A 15,279-nucleotide genomic window follows, 5' to 3' on the forward strand; every position below is an offset into this window, starting at 1 on the left:
TAGTTAACGGTAGTTAAACACTCGTTTGGTTCGGGTCAGTCCACTGCTTGCATAAGGTTTCAGTAGGTGTGGTGACAGCTGGAATGCCTCATCACCAAACACAGACATATGGCATAGGTGGGCCAGATGTTCCCGGGAGTGGCCTTGGTGGTGGGAAATCATAGGTGTCTCCATATAGACAACGGCCCATTGGAGAAGTTTTGAAGACTTGTGAGTCGTTTGAGCAGCCATAGGCTCCAATGTCCACAGCAATAAATTTACGATTGGCATCTGCTATTGTCATAAGTACTATTGAAAATTACTTTTTGTAATTCTAGTACTCGGTGCAAGATCCTGCAGGTTTTGAAATCCGGATATGTTTGCCATTTACGGCACCCAAGCAACTTGGGAAATTGCACAGTTTTAAAAAATTTTCAGCACTCTGCAGCCAGATATCCATAGTCGGATTCGGAATGTATTCCTGGTGCAAAGTATCCCAGAGTGCGCGGCATGTCACTAACAATTCCTGAAATTGTCGAGATTCCAAGGCGAAACTGATAATGCAGTGATGTTAGGGTACCGTTACACAAAACGATTTACCAACGACCACGACCAGCGATACGACCTGGCCGTGATCGTTGGTAAGTCGTTGTGTGGTCGCTGGGGAGCTGTCACACAGACAGCTCTCCAGCGACCAATGATGCCGTGGTCCCCGGGTAACCAGGGTAAACATCGGGTTACTAAGCGCAGGGCCGCGCTTAGTAACCCGATGTTTACCCTGGTTTCCATCGTAAATGTAAAAAAAAAAAAAACCAGTACATACTCACATTCCGGTGTCCGTCAGGTCCCTTGCCGTCTGCTTCCCGCACTGACTGACTGCCGGCCGTAAAGTGAAAGCAGAGCACAGCGGTTACGTCACCGCTGTGCTCTGCTTTCATTTTACGGCCGGCAGTCAGTGCGGGAAGCAGACGGCAAGGGACCTGACGGACATCGGAATGTGAGTATGTACCGTTTTTTTTTTTTTTACATTTACGATAGTAACCAGGGTAAACATTGGGTTACTAAGCGCGGCCCTAAGCGTAACCCGATGTTTACCCTGGTTACAAGCGAACGCATCGTTGGATCGGTGTCACACACACCGATCCAACGATGACAGCGGGAGATCCAGCGACGAAAGAAAGTTCCAAACGATCTGCTACGACGTACGATTCTCAGCGGGGTCCCTGATCGCTGCTGCATGTCAGACACAGCGATATCGTATGGATATCGCTGGAACGTCACGGATCGTGCCGTCGTAGCGATCAAAGTGCCACTGTGAGACGGTACCCTTAGGGATTCTCCAGTAGCAAGGAATCTGCGTTTTTTTCTTTTTTATATATTTTTTTTCTTTTCCACAAACACCAACATTACATTTTAAAGCAATTTTCACAAAAACATCTTTAATTTTTTTTTTTTTTTTAATTGTGTTAAACGACACTGCGGACGTTTTTGTTCTGTTTTAGTGCACATTTAAAAACAGCATTTTTACATCTGTGCATTCCTATTATGGAGCAGGTGTTAAACACTGTGGAATGGGCACAAATAAAATAATTGACATGCTGCAGAAAATGCAACTCAGTGTTTCCGCGCAGTATTTTCTGCAGTATGTTCACTGCTGATGTGGTTTTCCGGTTACCCGCTGCAAAAAAAACCCAGACACCTGCACATGGCATTATCTATGAACAAGGATTTAAAAAAAAAAAAAAAAAAATACATAAAAATAGGTTTACCACAGTGTCATCAGCCACTCCGCCGGTGAGATGGAACACCTGAACTGTGTGTCCTTCCTTCGGATGACATCCCCAACAAAACATCAAAGCGTTCCTGTCTCATTCGAACATAATTAAAGAATTTAACCAGGTTCTGCCACAACTCCATGTAGAGAGTTGAATACACGCCCCGGGTCATTCGCTGGGCATTTATGGGATGTATCCATAGGCGGCGACGTCGCTGTAGAAGAATCCTTTCTCTTGCTGCTGCCTCCTTCTCCCGAACGATTATTGCCAGCCTATTGGCCTCAAAAATATCAGAACATATGGTGGCAATCCTCACAAGCACTCCTTCCATCTCTGCCACTTTCTCTAAACACTGTCAGAGATGGGGTGTAAAAAACAGACAATATATAGGTTTCCCTATTTTCCAGTAGCCAATCACATTTGGGAGACTCCCATATTTAGGCATGGAAAAAGGATCCTTAAAAAAAAACAAAAAACCGATGAAACGGATGGTAAAAACAGACAAGACAGATGCAACGGATCCAGTTTTTGACGGAACCATCTAGCGGATCTGTCGACATACTGTATGCGTTGCATCCGTTTTTCACTATTTTTTGAGGCATCCGTCGATACGTCACTCCGACGCATTGTGACGGCTGCCAGACGCCGCAAGTGTGAAAGAAGCCTTAGAGTTGTGGTCAGACTGCTTATTAATTTTGATACTTAACAGGACACCTTCTTCGCCCTTGGGAGACAACTGACTCCCTGAGTTTACGAGAACACAAGGGAAGAGCTACACTCTAAGGTTCTAAATTCTTAAAAAAAAAAAAAAATAGACAACCTAACTGATAAGGTTGTCCCCAACTCTGCCAACTGAGTTCTACAGCGCTCAATGGATCTGCCCATGATTCGGAAATTGTACAGGTAAGGCATCAGTGCTTACTCCTTCGATAAGCGAGTTGTTATAATTACTAGAATCTCCCTAAAACATTGAGGGCCCATTGACATTGTTACGCATTTTATGCTGAGAACTATCCTCCGGGAATATGGTGTTTCATGTGCATTGGGACATGATCATACACATCATTTAACTCCTAGACTATTATATAGCAATCTGGAACCAGAGGTTTTAATAACCGATCTTATAGACTCAATTTTAAATGACCTAACTCAGGAATTTGTATAGCCCCTTAAGGTTGTAGCAAATCAAGGTAGGACTGGGTTAAATCATAGCCGAACGGGTCTTGATTAGGGCACCTAGAGAGATCTCCACATGAGCAGGCAATGTGTTCACCTTAGCCAGACTGATGGAAAGCAGAGCAGATTTGATTTGTTTTGGAGCTAAACAGACAGGCCAGAGACCTCACCTGAGCAGAGTCTGCATGGGGCCGTAAGCAGAGAACCGCAAGTGTCAGTGCTTGCCCTGGATAAATGCGGTTTTGTTTGACCAAGCTGGGGTTAGCTCAGCTCTATAGGAGTTGTCCGTGTCTGTACTGTTTAGCCAATGCTTGAACAAGGCTAAAAATTTTATGATTATGACCTCTGTGCAACTTGTAGAAGGCAAATAAAACTGCAGTGGTTTAAAGAAAATCCACATTGGCCGTACGAACGCTGCCACTGAATTTGGTAACCTTGCCTTGCAGTGATTACCGTAGTCGCTGAACATGGTTTTGTCAGACCTTAACCAGTTATGCAACCGGTGCCTTTACAACGAGGCACAGAGGAGCCATAAAGCATTACAAGGTGCTTTAGACATATTGGTACACCATGAGGCACTAAAAAGGCGCTACAAGACACTGAGGCCCAAAGACACTATGGGACATTATGAAAACGCTATGAGGCATTATGAAGCGATAGGAGGCCACCATGAGGCGCTATGAAGTGCTATACAGCACTATGAGACCACCATGAGGCACTATGAAGGGCAATGAGGTGCCATGAGTCCCAACTCAGATTTCCATTTAAATGGGTAGTCTCTCACTTAAGGTAAACCTCACATTAGGTGGTAAATTTTTTCTTCTCTTCACCGCTGTCTTCTTACCAAAGGTTTCCCAACAAGGACAGGAAACCAACTGAGGTGGTGGAGTGGCGCCGCCCTTTTTATTTCTGAAGGTTTCCTGTCCTTGAAGGGCAGCTCCCTCTTTCAGGTGGTGTCATGGGTGAGGGGAGAAATAGGAATTACACTTATGTTTACACACAAGAATGACAGGTACATTGGTTTTTAATCAAGAAAGTGAATGTATATACACACAGAGCTTACCGACATCTGCAGTACATGTACAACGCAAATCAGTAGCAGGTTTATAGAGTGGACTATAGCTGGGCTTCAAAAGGAGACCCACAGCAGGCTTCCTTTTTCATCAGTGCGCGTCATCAGGGCGCAATTCCCTAGATAGCGTCCTGTGCCTGGACATGTGGCTACCGGGCACCAGCCCTAGGTGGGCCCTGCCGCGGCGCTTTCAGCTCCTGCTGGTGGCAGCCGCAGCAGAGACGGTGCCCTGCCAGAAACCGATCAGCCCAGGTCTGCGAAAAACTCCACTGCTGTCTTCTTACCAAAAGGACAAGAAACCAACTAAGGTAGTGGAGAGGCGCTTTTTTTAAATTTCTGATGGTTTCCGGTTTTTGAAGGGCAGATCGCTCTTTCAGGTGGTGCTGTCATGGGTGAGGGAAAATATGAATTATACTTACGCTCCACCCACAAGAAGGAGCGGTACTTTGTTTTTTGATCAAAAAAGTACGTATATACACAAAGCTGAGACAAGAGTTTTGGTCCATTGAAGAACACCTTGTCATTGTTGTATGGCTGATAACCTAAAAATGTGAGCTAATTCAGTGTTTTATTAACCCCTTACTGACCTCTGCAGTACATGTACCAAGCAAATCAGTAGCTGGTTTAAAGAGTGGACTATGGCAGGGCTTCAAAAGGAGACAGTGATTTTTTATTTTTTTTTTTAAAACCATATGCATCTCTACTGTGGCATTAATGTATATAGTTCAAGCAGCCAGACTATCGCAGGTTTGGGTCCCTTACACTCTGACCTGTGGGCCAAATCTGGCCAGCAGCGTAATTATATTTGTCCCACAAGTCAGGCACATTGCAAGGCACTGATAGCGACAACAACGCTGCCTAGCTCAATGCACGAGCCAGCGTCTCAGTCCATACAAGCAGGCTGACCCTCCTCAACCTGCAACCATAGATCCTCCTCTCAGCACTCAGCCTGTTCAGAATGGGATGCTCTCATTCACTCACCCAAGGACTCTTCTACTGATGGAGGTGAGAATGCTTCCTGGTGCCGGTCATCTTTTTCGCAGCAAGAATGGTTGCAGACTGAGATCACAGTGACACTATACCTGACTAATATATACACAGTTACAATACTCAAAGATCTAGTATATAAAACATTGTACATGGTGCATACTGGAACACAGAACACAATGAATAAGCACCTTAAATTCATATAACATAAGAAAAGCCCACACATTTACTAAAACAACTATACACTTACTGGCAGGAACAACCTGCTCACTCCAATATATTGGTATTAAACAAGGGGTCAGAAAATAGTCGTGCAGAAATTACTGCAGCACACTTTCATTTCTCACATATAGAATGCAATCCTGCAAGTTTTTTTTTCTTTTAATAACAAATCTTAGGAGCATTGAGAGTCAATCTCATCCAACTCATTTTGCAGGGTGAAGCCTCAGCCATCCAGACATTTTTATACACCGGTCTTGAAAGATGGGGGATAAAAAAAAAAAAAAAGATTTTTGCTTTCTGTATAGTAAATAGGGTGAGATGTCTAAAGATATATACTTTAGAAAGTAGAGATTAACAAGAACGGGTGACATCCAGAGAGTGTTTCTTTATTCACACCAACAAATTTTGGCACCTTTCTCAAGGTAGATAAAAAAAAAAAAATAAATTTACCTTGAGAAAGTCACCAGTCTGGTGCTGAAACACACTGGCGCAAGTATTAAAAAAAAAAACAAAAAAAAAAAACACCTTGCTTACTCTCCTCATCTCATACTTTCCGTGAATGAAGCTTGTGCATCGTCATAATCTCTACTTTGCCAAAGTATTATTTCTAAAGATAGACATTTAGCAAATTGTAGCGCAAGGAAATTGGAATTAAGTTAATTTAATATTCATATGTGAATTAAAAAAACAAAAAAAGGCACTGGAGTGATTTTATTTTTTGAGCATTAAAAAAAAAAATAAAGTTATATAGCAGTTAACATGCTAAATGCTTTTATCTCTGACAGCTGCATTTAACATGCCCGCTCCAGGAGAGTCACTTACTCCATCTATCGGCACCCCTGCGACATGATCGTGAGGCGCCGATAGGTTGGCATGAGAACTGGGGGTCTGCAGAAGTTCCCTGTGGTTGTCATTGCCGATCTGCTATGAAGTTCAAATCAGCCCCCTTCACAAAAAAAAAAAAACAACAAAACACATTTGTTTTTGCCACATTCAGAAACGCCTGATCTCTCAAAGTATATAAAGAATTTGTAAATGGTGTAAGAAAAAAAAAATATTATATATATATATATATATATATATATATATATATATATATATATATATATATATATAATATTTTTTTTTTTTTTTTTTCTAGTCAGGCAATCAAAGCATATCAATGCCAAAATGGGATTAATAATAAAAGTCAGCTTGGTGCGTTAAAAATAAGCTCTAAATCAGCCGCACATCAGAAGAAAACCACTTGGAGTCCCCCCCCCCCCCCCCCCCCATTTTCCAGTACACTATATGGTAAAATCAATGTTTTCTTTCAAAAGCACAACTCGTCCCACAAAAAAACAAGTCCTCACATGGCGCATGTTAAAATCGGGCAAATAAAAAGTTATGGCTCTGGGAACAAGCGGAGCAAAGAAATGAAAAAGCAAAAACAGAAAATCCCCCAAGGTGGTTAAGGGGTAAAGAACGCTTGCACTCATTTTTTGAAGGAATTCTCCAGGAAGGTTGTCCTAAACTTTTGGAGAACTAAACACAGATCTTCTGTGGATGTAGACTAAAGCAAATCCTTCTGTCTCATAATATGAGATCACACAGACCCAATGAGGAGATCAGGGCACTGTGATGGTCATATAAGTTTTTCCAAGACTTATTCTTTGCACACAAGATAGTTCTTAGGCCGGCCGGTGTCCCACTTGCAACTGCAATGCAAGAAACTCGCCTCAATACCCGGCACTGCCACCAACACTCGGGATGGGAGTGTGCAGCTGCATGTATTTCTATGCAGCTGAACACTCTTGTCCAAACCGCTGGTGGTAGTCCCGGGTATTGAGGGGAGTGTCTCGCATTGCAGTTGCAAGTGGGATAACTGCCTTAGAGAAGCACTCCCATCAAATGTGTTATCCTCTTAATATATTGCAGTCATCATAATGCACTGTGGACTTACAATTGCTCATTTTCCCTTCTACCCACTTAATTCTTTTTTCCATTAGTTATATGATCTCTCCTGGTTAAAAACGGACTAGCTGATTCCTTCTAAGCTCTATGTGGAAACAGGAGGTCAATTTTCCTTCAGTATGACTCAGTCATTGCAAAAGTCAATGGCATGGAGGAGAGGTGGAGCAGCTGGGTCAGGATTTGGAGAGGAATGAGTCATGCAAACAAGAGACTTCCTGTTTCTACATAGGAGGAAAAAAAAAAAAAAAAATTAGCTGGGTAAAAGATGGGCAAAGTGAGTAAAATTGTAAGTACACAGTGCTATATAATGATTGTAATATATTAAGAGGATACAAACTTTGATGGGAGTGCTTCTTTAATGATATTAGCTGTATGTTTGGCTCTAAACTAATTATGCAGCAAGACACTAACCCCAGACACCTCCCTGATGCCATTACATGATGGATAAGTATCCGTCTGCATTTCTCAGGACTGAGGACACCATTATTATGGACCAAATCCCAAATTGTCTGCACACATTTGAGGAACATCCACCATGCTCCACTGTTACCGGCAGACACTTGTACTGCTCTGCAACTTTTTGGCCAATAAAACTGCCTTTCCTTGCAGTCAAAAAGTAAAAATTTTAACTCATTGGTCCAAAGTACCTGCTGCCATTTTCTTCAGCACCAAAGTTCCTTTTTTTGTGCATAGTTTAGTCGATCGGCCTTGCTTACATGTTGAAGGCATGGCAATTCTTCCAATGAAGAACACCTTTAGCCAAATCTCTCCAAACAGTAAAGGGGTATAGCTAGATCCCTTTGGTTGCTGCCCATTCTGAACATCCGATTTTGAAAGGAAAGAAACAATGTCTTTCGTCCGCTGTACTAAGTTTCCATTTATTGGTGCTTCTTCAAAAGTGCTTCAACAGCCCATCTTGATACCCTAGTCTGCCTTGAAACCTTTGCCTGGGAGAGATCTTATTGATGCAGTATATCCCCCCTGGCAGTATATATTAGCTCACACATACACATAATAGACAGGTCATGTGACCGACAGCTGCCAGATTTCCTATATGGTACATTTGTTGCTCTTGTAGTTTGTCTGCTTATTAATCAGATTTTTATTTTTGAAGGATAGTGGCGAGTTTTGCTTCGACTTATGTGGCGAGGTTGGTGTATGTGTGGTGAAATGTGTGCGGAGGGTGGTATATGTGTTCAAGCACGTGGTAGTGTGTGGTGCATTTTGTGTGTGTTCATATCCCCATGTATGGTGAGTATCCCATGTCGGGGCCCCACCTTAGCAACTGTACAGTATATACTCTTTGGCGCCATCGCTCTCATTCTTTAAGTCCCCCTTGTTCACATCTAGCAGCTGCCAATTTGCCTGCAACACTTTTCCCCTCACTCTCCCCCCCATTATGTAGATAGGGGCAAAATTGTTTGGTGAATTGGAACGTGCGGGGTTAAAATTTCATCTCACAACAGCCTATGACACTCTTGGGGTCCAGACGTGTGACTGCAAAGTTTTGTGGCTGTAGCTGCGACGGTGCAGATGCCAATCACGGACATACACACATTCAGCTTTATATATTAGATGTCTAATGTAAAATGATAAAGAGTTACAACATTTTTTAAATATATTTTTAATTTTATATTATTGCTACAAACACCAAATAAGCAAGGATACATTCTTCCGCTATACAGAGATAAATCTCTATAGAAATGTGCTATCGTGACACTGGTATACACAGTAGAAAGAGTACTTAGTAAGCAGAATGCAATAAACTGCTGACTGAGCCGATCTGTAAATTTTCCCTTAAAAAAAATGTGATCTGATAAAGAAAAAAAAAAAGTGACATCTGTACTGCTTAACGAAAACAATATCTGCAAATGTACAGAAACTCATCAGAACTTACACTGGAAGTGTAACAAGAACTTGCATTTTTTTTTTTTACTTAAAGACAGAAAAAGAACATACCTCCAAAACATGTAAAGGCACAAACATGACCCAACAATTACCGTATATTATATCCATTAAACAGTTATCCACATGTTCATAAATGGGTATCGTCAGATAGAACTGTTAAATACTAGCAATTTTGCCTTTTAGTGCCTTCTACTGCTAAATTTTACAACCATTCTTGAGATACTAACACTTATTAACAACTAATTTCTTTAGAGACTGACCACTACTGCTTGACAGCCGAACATGTGTAGTGCTTACAAACTCTTCTATTGAGTTTGTGCCCTAGCAATGCTTGCCCAATTACAATGTTGCCTCCTAGTCCCAGCCAGCTTCAACCCAGTGCTTACAAGCTAGACAGAAGTGGTGGTCAGTCTCCTAGATAAGGACACCATTACCATCTAATCCCAGCCAGCTTCAACACAGCGCTTACAAGCTAGACAGCAGTGATGGTCTGTCTCCTAAACAAAGCTGTGAAAAGAAAAAGTGTTCTCAAGAACGGCAGCAAATTTTAATAAGCAGTAAATTGCAAAAGTGCATCTAGGAAGATGGGATTAACCTTTTAAATAGCCCTCTTAAGATGAGAAATGCCTACCTTGTACAGTCTTAGTGTTATTAGGCACTGGTATAAATGAAAAAGTAACCACCAAGTATATTGAGAACTACAGTAAAAGTAGCCCCCGTAGCTCTGTGAAATAAGGCACTTACTACAAATGACCCCACGCACGACCGGGTGGAGCTTACAAATGTACGAGGTATATATTTACCTTTCAATAATAGGACAAGCAGAGCTCATACTGTTTAGTAGGATAACAATCAATTTCTGAACTAAATGCAAAAATGGAGTGTATGTAATAAGTGGGAAACCCACCATATGTCAATTTATGTGTTAGCAGTACTACGTATACAACAGAACGTCTCTTCAGGACACAGGGGCAGGATTTCTGTGCACTCCAGAATATGGTCATGGTGGACTACAAGAAGTAAAAACACCGTAAAGCTTAAAATTTAAAGCCCTATTGTTGGTGGAGAAAACACCGAATTCAACTAGATGTCATGAAATACAAATGTGTCCTGTTTGAGACAACAGGTAGTACACAAACACACAAATCGGAGCATTGCTTACAACAAACTTCACAAGTGCTATTTAGGAAAACCCAGTAAGGAAATTGAAGGATATTTCTTAATCAGTGGAAATGATCAGCAAACAATCCATGGATCAGATAATTTGATTTAGCCTTCGGCTCATTGGCACTGGATATACTGCTGTAGCAGCAGGTAGACAGTTCTCTTCATTGTCCATACTATTGCTTGAGATCGCATACCTCTAATATCAGAAGTGGACAAATGCTTAGTCAATACTTCTCATGTCTGTCACTGCTGCAGCAAGACAGGGGCTATACATTCGCTTTTATTTTCCTCCCGCTCAAGTAAAAATGTGATCACAGTGTCAATGACGTCTTCTGGAACCTATTACGAAAGAAAAACTTAATGTGATCCACACTTTCTAGGCAACCAAAACCTGTCACTTTCAAGAACTAATGCACATAAATAGGACACGAGAAGTTATTTGATCAAAAACGGAACCCTTTAAATCATGAAGAACAAACTTAGTTCCTTTTAATAAACACTACTGTAAATTTCTAAGCTAATGAGCACTAGTTACCTTGACCTCAGCCCCATTTTTAACTATGTAATTTTCTGAAATGCCGCAGTGTTTCAAAGAAAAACATAGTTGAACATGTGGCTGGAAAGGAGTTTACTAGTCACAGAGGTATGCCCCTGCCCACACAACTAGAAAGACATGCAGTTCCCTATAAAAAAAAAACAAACAAACAAAACACTATGGGCGCAAAATGTTAAGACTGGTGTTTTTCACACCAGAAATAATAAATGTACCATTGGAGTAAGATGCACCCAAGTCATTAATAGACAAAATTAATTAGGTGCACTTTACAAATGGTGTGCATCTCCACCAGAAATGCTACTTCAGTTCATTTCTGGAGTAACTTTGGATACATTTTCCAGGTGGGCTTCCAGACTCCCTGTCCAAGTCCCGACCACTTTATAGCAGTCTTAGGGTATGTGCGCACGCTGCGGATTTTGCTGCGGGTCCGCAGCAGTTTCCCCATGCATTTACAGTACCATGTAAAGCTATGGGAAATGAAATCCGCAGTCCACATGCTGCGGAAAAGCAGCGGTTTATTTTCTGCAGCATGTCAATTCTTTGTGCGGATTCCGCTGCGGGTTTACACCTGCTCCAATAGAAAACTGCAAGTGAAAACCCGCAGCGGAATCCGCAATAAGTCCACAGGAAAAAAACACAGCGGATTTATCAAAACCGCTGCGGAAAATTCCACAATGGAATCCGCAGCGTCTGCACATACCCTTAGACTGCCAAGGACGCTAAAAATTTGGAACATTTAGAGGAGTCTTATGCCAAAATTCTGGAGTAAACACCTTAGTAAATAGAACCCATAGTGCGAGACCTGTATCTAAAGTGGCAGGTAGCAATGCTGGCAAGGACATTTTACTGGTCACCTTGACCACAGCATTGTTCTCCATCAGGTTTGTTTTCTGAAACAACATTTCAGAGAAAAACAGATGTTTGTAATATAATGATGGTCTCCAATTCAAGCTGCACATGGTTTGGGCAATATGAATTGTGTGTCAGGTTCCTTTTAAGTGGAAAGGAGCTCAGTTTAGTATTGTTTCCTAGAACTGTGTGGAACCCCGACCTCTTATCACTTATTCCTAAATACAGCTCACCCCAGCCAACTGAAATCATGTCTGGGAGAAATACACACATTCTGAAGGATGCCACGTGCACTCCAGAGAGAATGTCACCATTACAAATGGAAATGGCTACTAAATTGTGGTCAAAAGTTCTTCTCAAACCTAGACAGATACGTGCACAGGTTGAAGACATAATTACAGCTACTGTTCTCAAAAATGTCAAAAGGGGCCAAGATCACATGAATCATGAGATTATATAAAATGGGGCTTACTCATCTGGACAACCCTGTCATTATGTACCGTTAGGTAACCATTAGTCAAAGCTGAAGTCTTAGGAAACTGTCTACCGTGCTGGAGGACTCTGACCATACAGTACACAGTTGCTCATTTACAGACTCATGCCTGCCCTTAGAAAAGGTCATCCTGAAGGGAATTACTATTAAAATAATTCATTATACCAAAACAAAAAAAAAACCAAAAAAACAAAACACATTTTTATCTAAAGGCTGTCAACTTACCAATGCATGGTCAAAATTAAAGGTGCTAATATAATAAGCGGATATATCTGCTGTAGCCAGAGTCCCCGCTATCTGTGCTACTATTCCACACTCATCTGTAAAAATAGGAAAGAATAAAATTAAGTGTGAACAAGGAACTCTATTTTCTAGAAACTACATGGTGAAAAGTGCTTACATATGTACTTAATCTATACCTCATTCCAAAACATTGGTTTGCAAAAGTGGGGCCAAGTCCATGTTAATGACAAACAGCAGTCATTGTTCTGGGAAGAACATATTGATATATTACGTGATGATACAGATGAAGCAAAAGTCCCGTAAGGTAGATGCTAAATTGCCGCGAATTAGGGGAAAAATTCATTACAGACTACACATATGGCAATCAGACTAGTTTCCTGGATCAAAGGCTCAACCCCAGAACCCAATACCCATAACTAAGATTATATTTCTCAATAAACAAGTTTAATTTTTGCTGTGTTTCCTCCATTGATACAGTTGGAAGCAGAAGTTTACATACACTACATAAAGAGACACATACATGTCTCAATATCTGACATGAAATCAGAATAAACCTTTCCCGTTTTAGGTGAATTAGGGTTACAATAATTACACAGGTCAACAAAAAAAATTTTTTCTGGTGTCCAAAATATTTTAATGAATTTGGGGTATTTTTGGGGTGCTGATTCTGAATATGTCATCAGTTTTGCCAGATTGGCTCAAGTTTTTGACATTTTTGGTACCTTATTTATAGCACTTGTTGGTAAATGCGACGCATCATCTCATTAATTTCTTTGGATTAGTACTTGAACTGAGCAGTTCTCAATATAGTTTTGTGTTAATTAGTGTTCTAAAAGTTTGTTCATAGCTTGATTTTTGCACTAACTTTATGTTGTTGTCTGTTTTCCAGTGAAAAGCATGAACTCATCAAGAAGTTGTCTTAACGATCCAGACTCATTCTGTTACATTTGTGGTGAATACACACTGCCAAAACATAGAAGAAACATAACAGACTTCGTAAAAAAAAGTGTATTTTGCCTATTTTGGGGTTATGCTTGGGGACCAAGACAAGTTTTGGGCACCACAGTGTGCAAAGCATGTATCGAATTACGAAAATGGAGCAAAGGACAAAGAAAAAGCTTCAAATTTGGTGTTCCAATGGTGTGGAGAGAGCCAAAAAAATCATCATGATGACTGTTATTTCTGTGCAGTGCAAGTGCAAGGATTCAATAAGCATAAGAAACGAAAATGGGAGTAACATGGAATCTGCAAGAAGGCCTGTCCCTCATTGTGAAGATGTGCCTGTACCTGTGTTTACCATAAATAACAGTCATCATGATGATTTTTTGGCTCTCTCCACACCATTGGAACACCAAATTTGAAGCTTTTTCTTTGTCCTTTGCTCCATTTTCGTAATAATTCGATACATGCTTTGCACACTATGTGTGGTGCCCAAAACTTGTCTTGGTCCCCAAGCATAACCCCAAAATAGGCAAAATACACTTTTTTACGAAGTCTGTTATGTTTCTTCTATGTTTTGGCAGTGTGTATTCACCACAAAAGTAACAGAATGAGTCTGGATCGTTAAGACAACTTCTTCTTGATGAGTTCATGCTTTTCACTGGAAAACAGACAACAACATAAAGTTAGTGCAAAAATCAAGCTATGAACAAACTTTTAGAACACTAATTAACACAAAACTATATTGAGAACTGCTCAGTTCAAGTACTAATCCAAAGAAATTAATGAGATGATGCGTCGCATTTACCAACAAGTGCTATAAATAAGATACCAAAAATCTCAAAAACTTGAGCCAATCTGGCAAAACTGATGACATATTCAGAATCAGCACCCCAAAAATACCCTAAATTCGATGAAATATCTTTGGCACCAAAAATGCTGTTGACCAGTGTTATTAATATTTGCTAAATGCCAGAAGAGAGAATGCTTTAAGTGCAGTCACCAGACAACCCCTCCAGCCCATGCTGCCATCTTGTCGCCACAACTTCTGACTGATCAGAAGTCAGATAACGGCCACAAATTCTCTATGGAAGTCCATGAGGGCCTTGTTCTGGCTCTCAGACTTACATTGAGGTGTGACTTCCGGATTGTCCTAGCAAACACTGGAGCAATACGGCAGGAAATAATGGAAATCACCTTTTATCTGTTAGTATGACCCATATGGGGGGGGAGAGAATATCGTTGAGGTGATTTAGGGGACCATCACAGAGTGTGGGATAACAGTGAAAGGGCCATCATACAGTTGAAGAGCTACTAAGGGATCACTATACTGTGTGGAGGGTACTACAGAGTGAGGGGTCAATATACTATGTATAGAGGAGCTGTACAGGGGAGACTCGGGACATTTATAAATGTAAAGTGGGCCCTTATTGTTATAGGGGAACGCAGGTTTTTGTTACAGTCAAAGGGGCACACAGAGGGCATTACTACTTCCTAGGGGCAAAATGTGGACATTGTTTTCTAGGGCACTTGCACAGGTAAGTAATATATTCTAGAGGTTTGTTTTAACTATCTATAGGCACACAGCAGGTGCAGTAATAGGGACTCGTATGGCGGCAACAGCAGCTTTGCATTGGGGCAGGATAAGGTGTTTGTGGAGGTTGGAAATAGATGGATACGGTGCTGAAAATGTGAGAAGTCAGATATGTCCATTTTAATCTCTGCAAACGAGTCCTGGCTGGAGGAGCTGTCACGTCGGTCTGGGCCAGTAGGAAAAGACTGTAAAAGTGAATGACACCACCAGAAAGAACGTCAGCTTGAAGTCACTATCAATAACTGTGCTGTAATCTATTACATGTTCTGCAGCACTGGTATCTACCAATTTATGGGTGTAATATCAATGTTGGTCTTTGAATAGCAAATTTTTAGTAACAGGTCGGTGATGTGATGAGGTACCTCC

The 15,279-nt window shown here is 41.1% G+C and overlaps 1 protein-coding gene across 1 annotated transcript in view; it reads right to left on the bottom strand.

Annotated features, from left to right (window-relative positions):
* Nucleotides 1–8,778: 8,778 nt before the first annotated feature.
* CASTOR1 (cytosolic arginine sensor for mTORC1 subunit 1) overlaps nt 8,779–15,279 on the bottom strand; it is a 46,059-nt gene continuing 39,558 nt past the window's right edge. The window contains exons 8-9 of the mRNA XM_077297114.1: nt 12,363–12,457; nt 8,779–10,578 (exon numbers count right to left, since the gene is read on the bottom strand). Coding sequence (XP_077153229.1) covers nt 10,483–10,578; nt 12,363–12,457 — 191 coding nt within the window. The 3' untranslated portion in view covers nt 8,779–10,482. The remainder of the gene's footprint in view (nt 10,579–12,362; nt 12,458–15,279) is intronic.

The sequence above is a fragment of the Ranitomeya variabilis genome, chromosome 1 (genome assembly GCF_051348905.1).
Source record: "Ranitomeya variabilis isolate aRanVar5 chromosome 1, aRanVar5.hap1, whole genome shotgun sequence".
Classification (NCBI taxonomy): Eukaryota; Metazoa; Chordata; class Amphibia; order Anura; family Dendrobatidae; genus Ranitomeya; species Ranitomeya variabilis.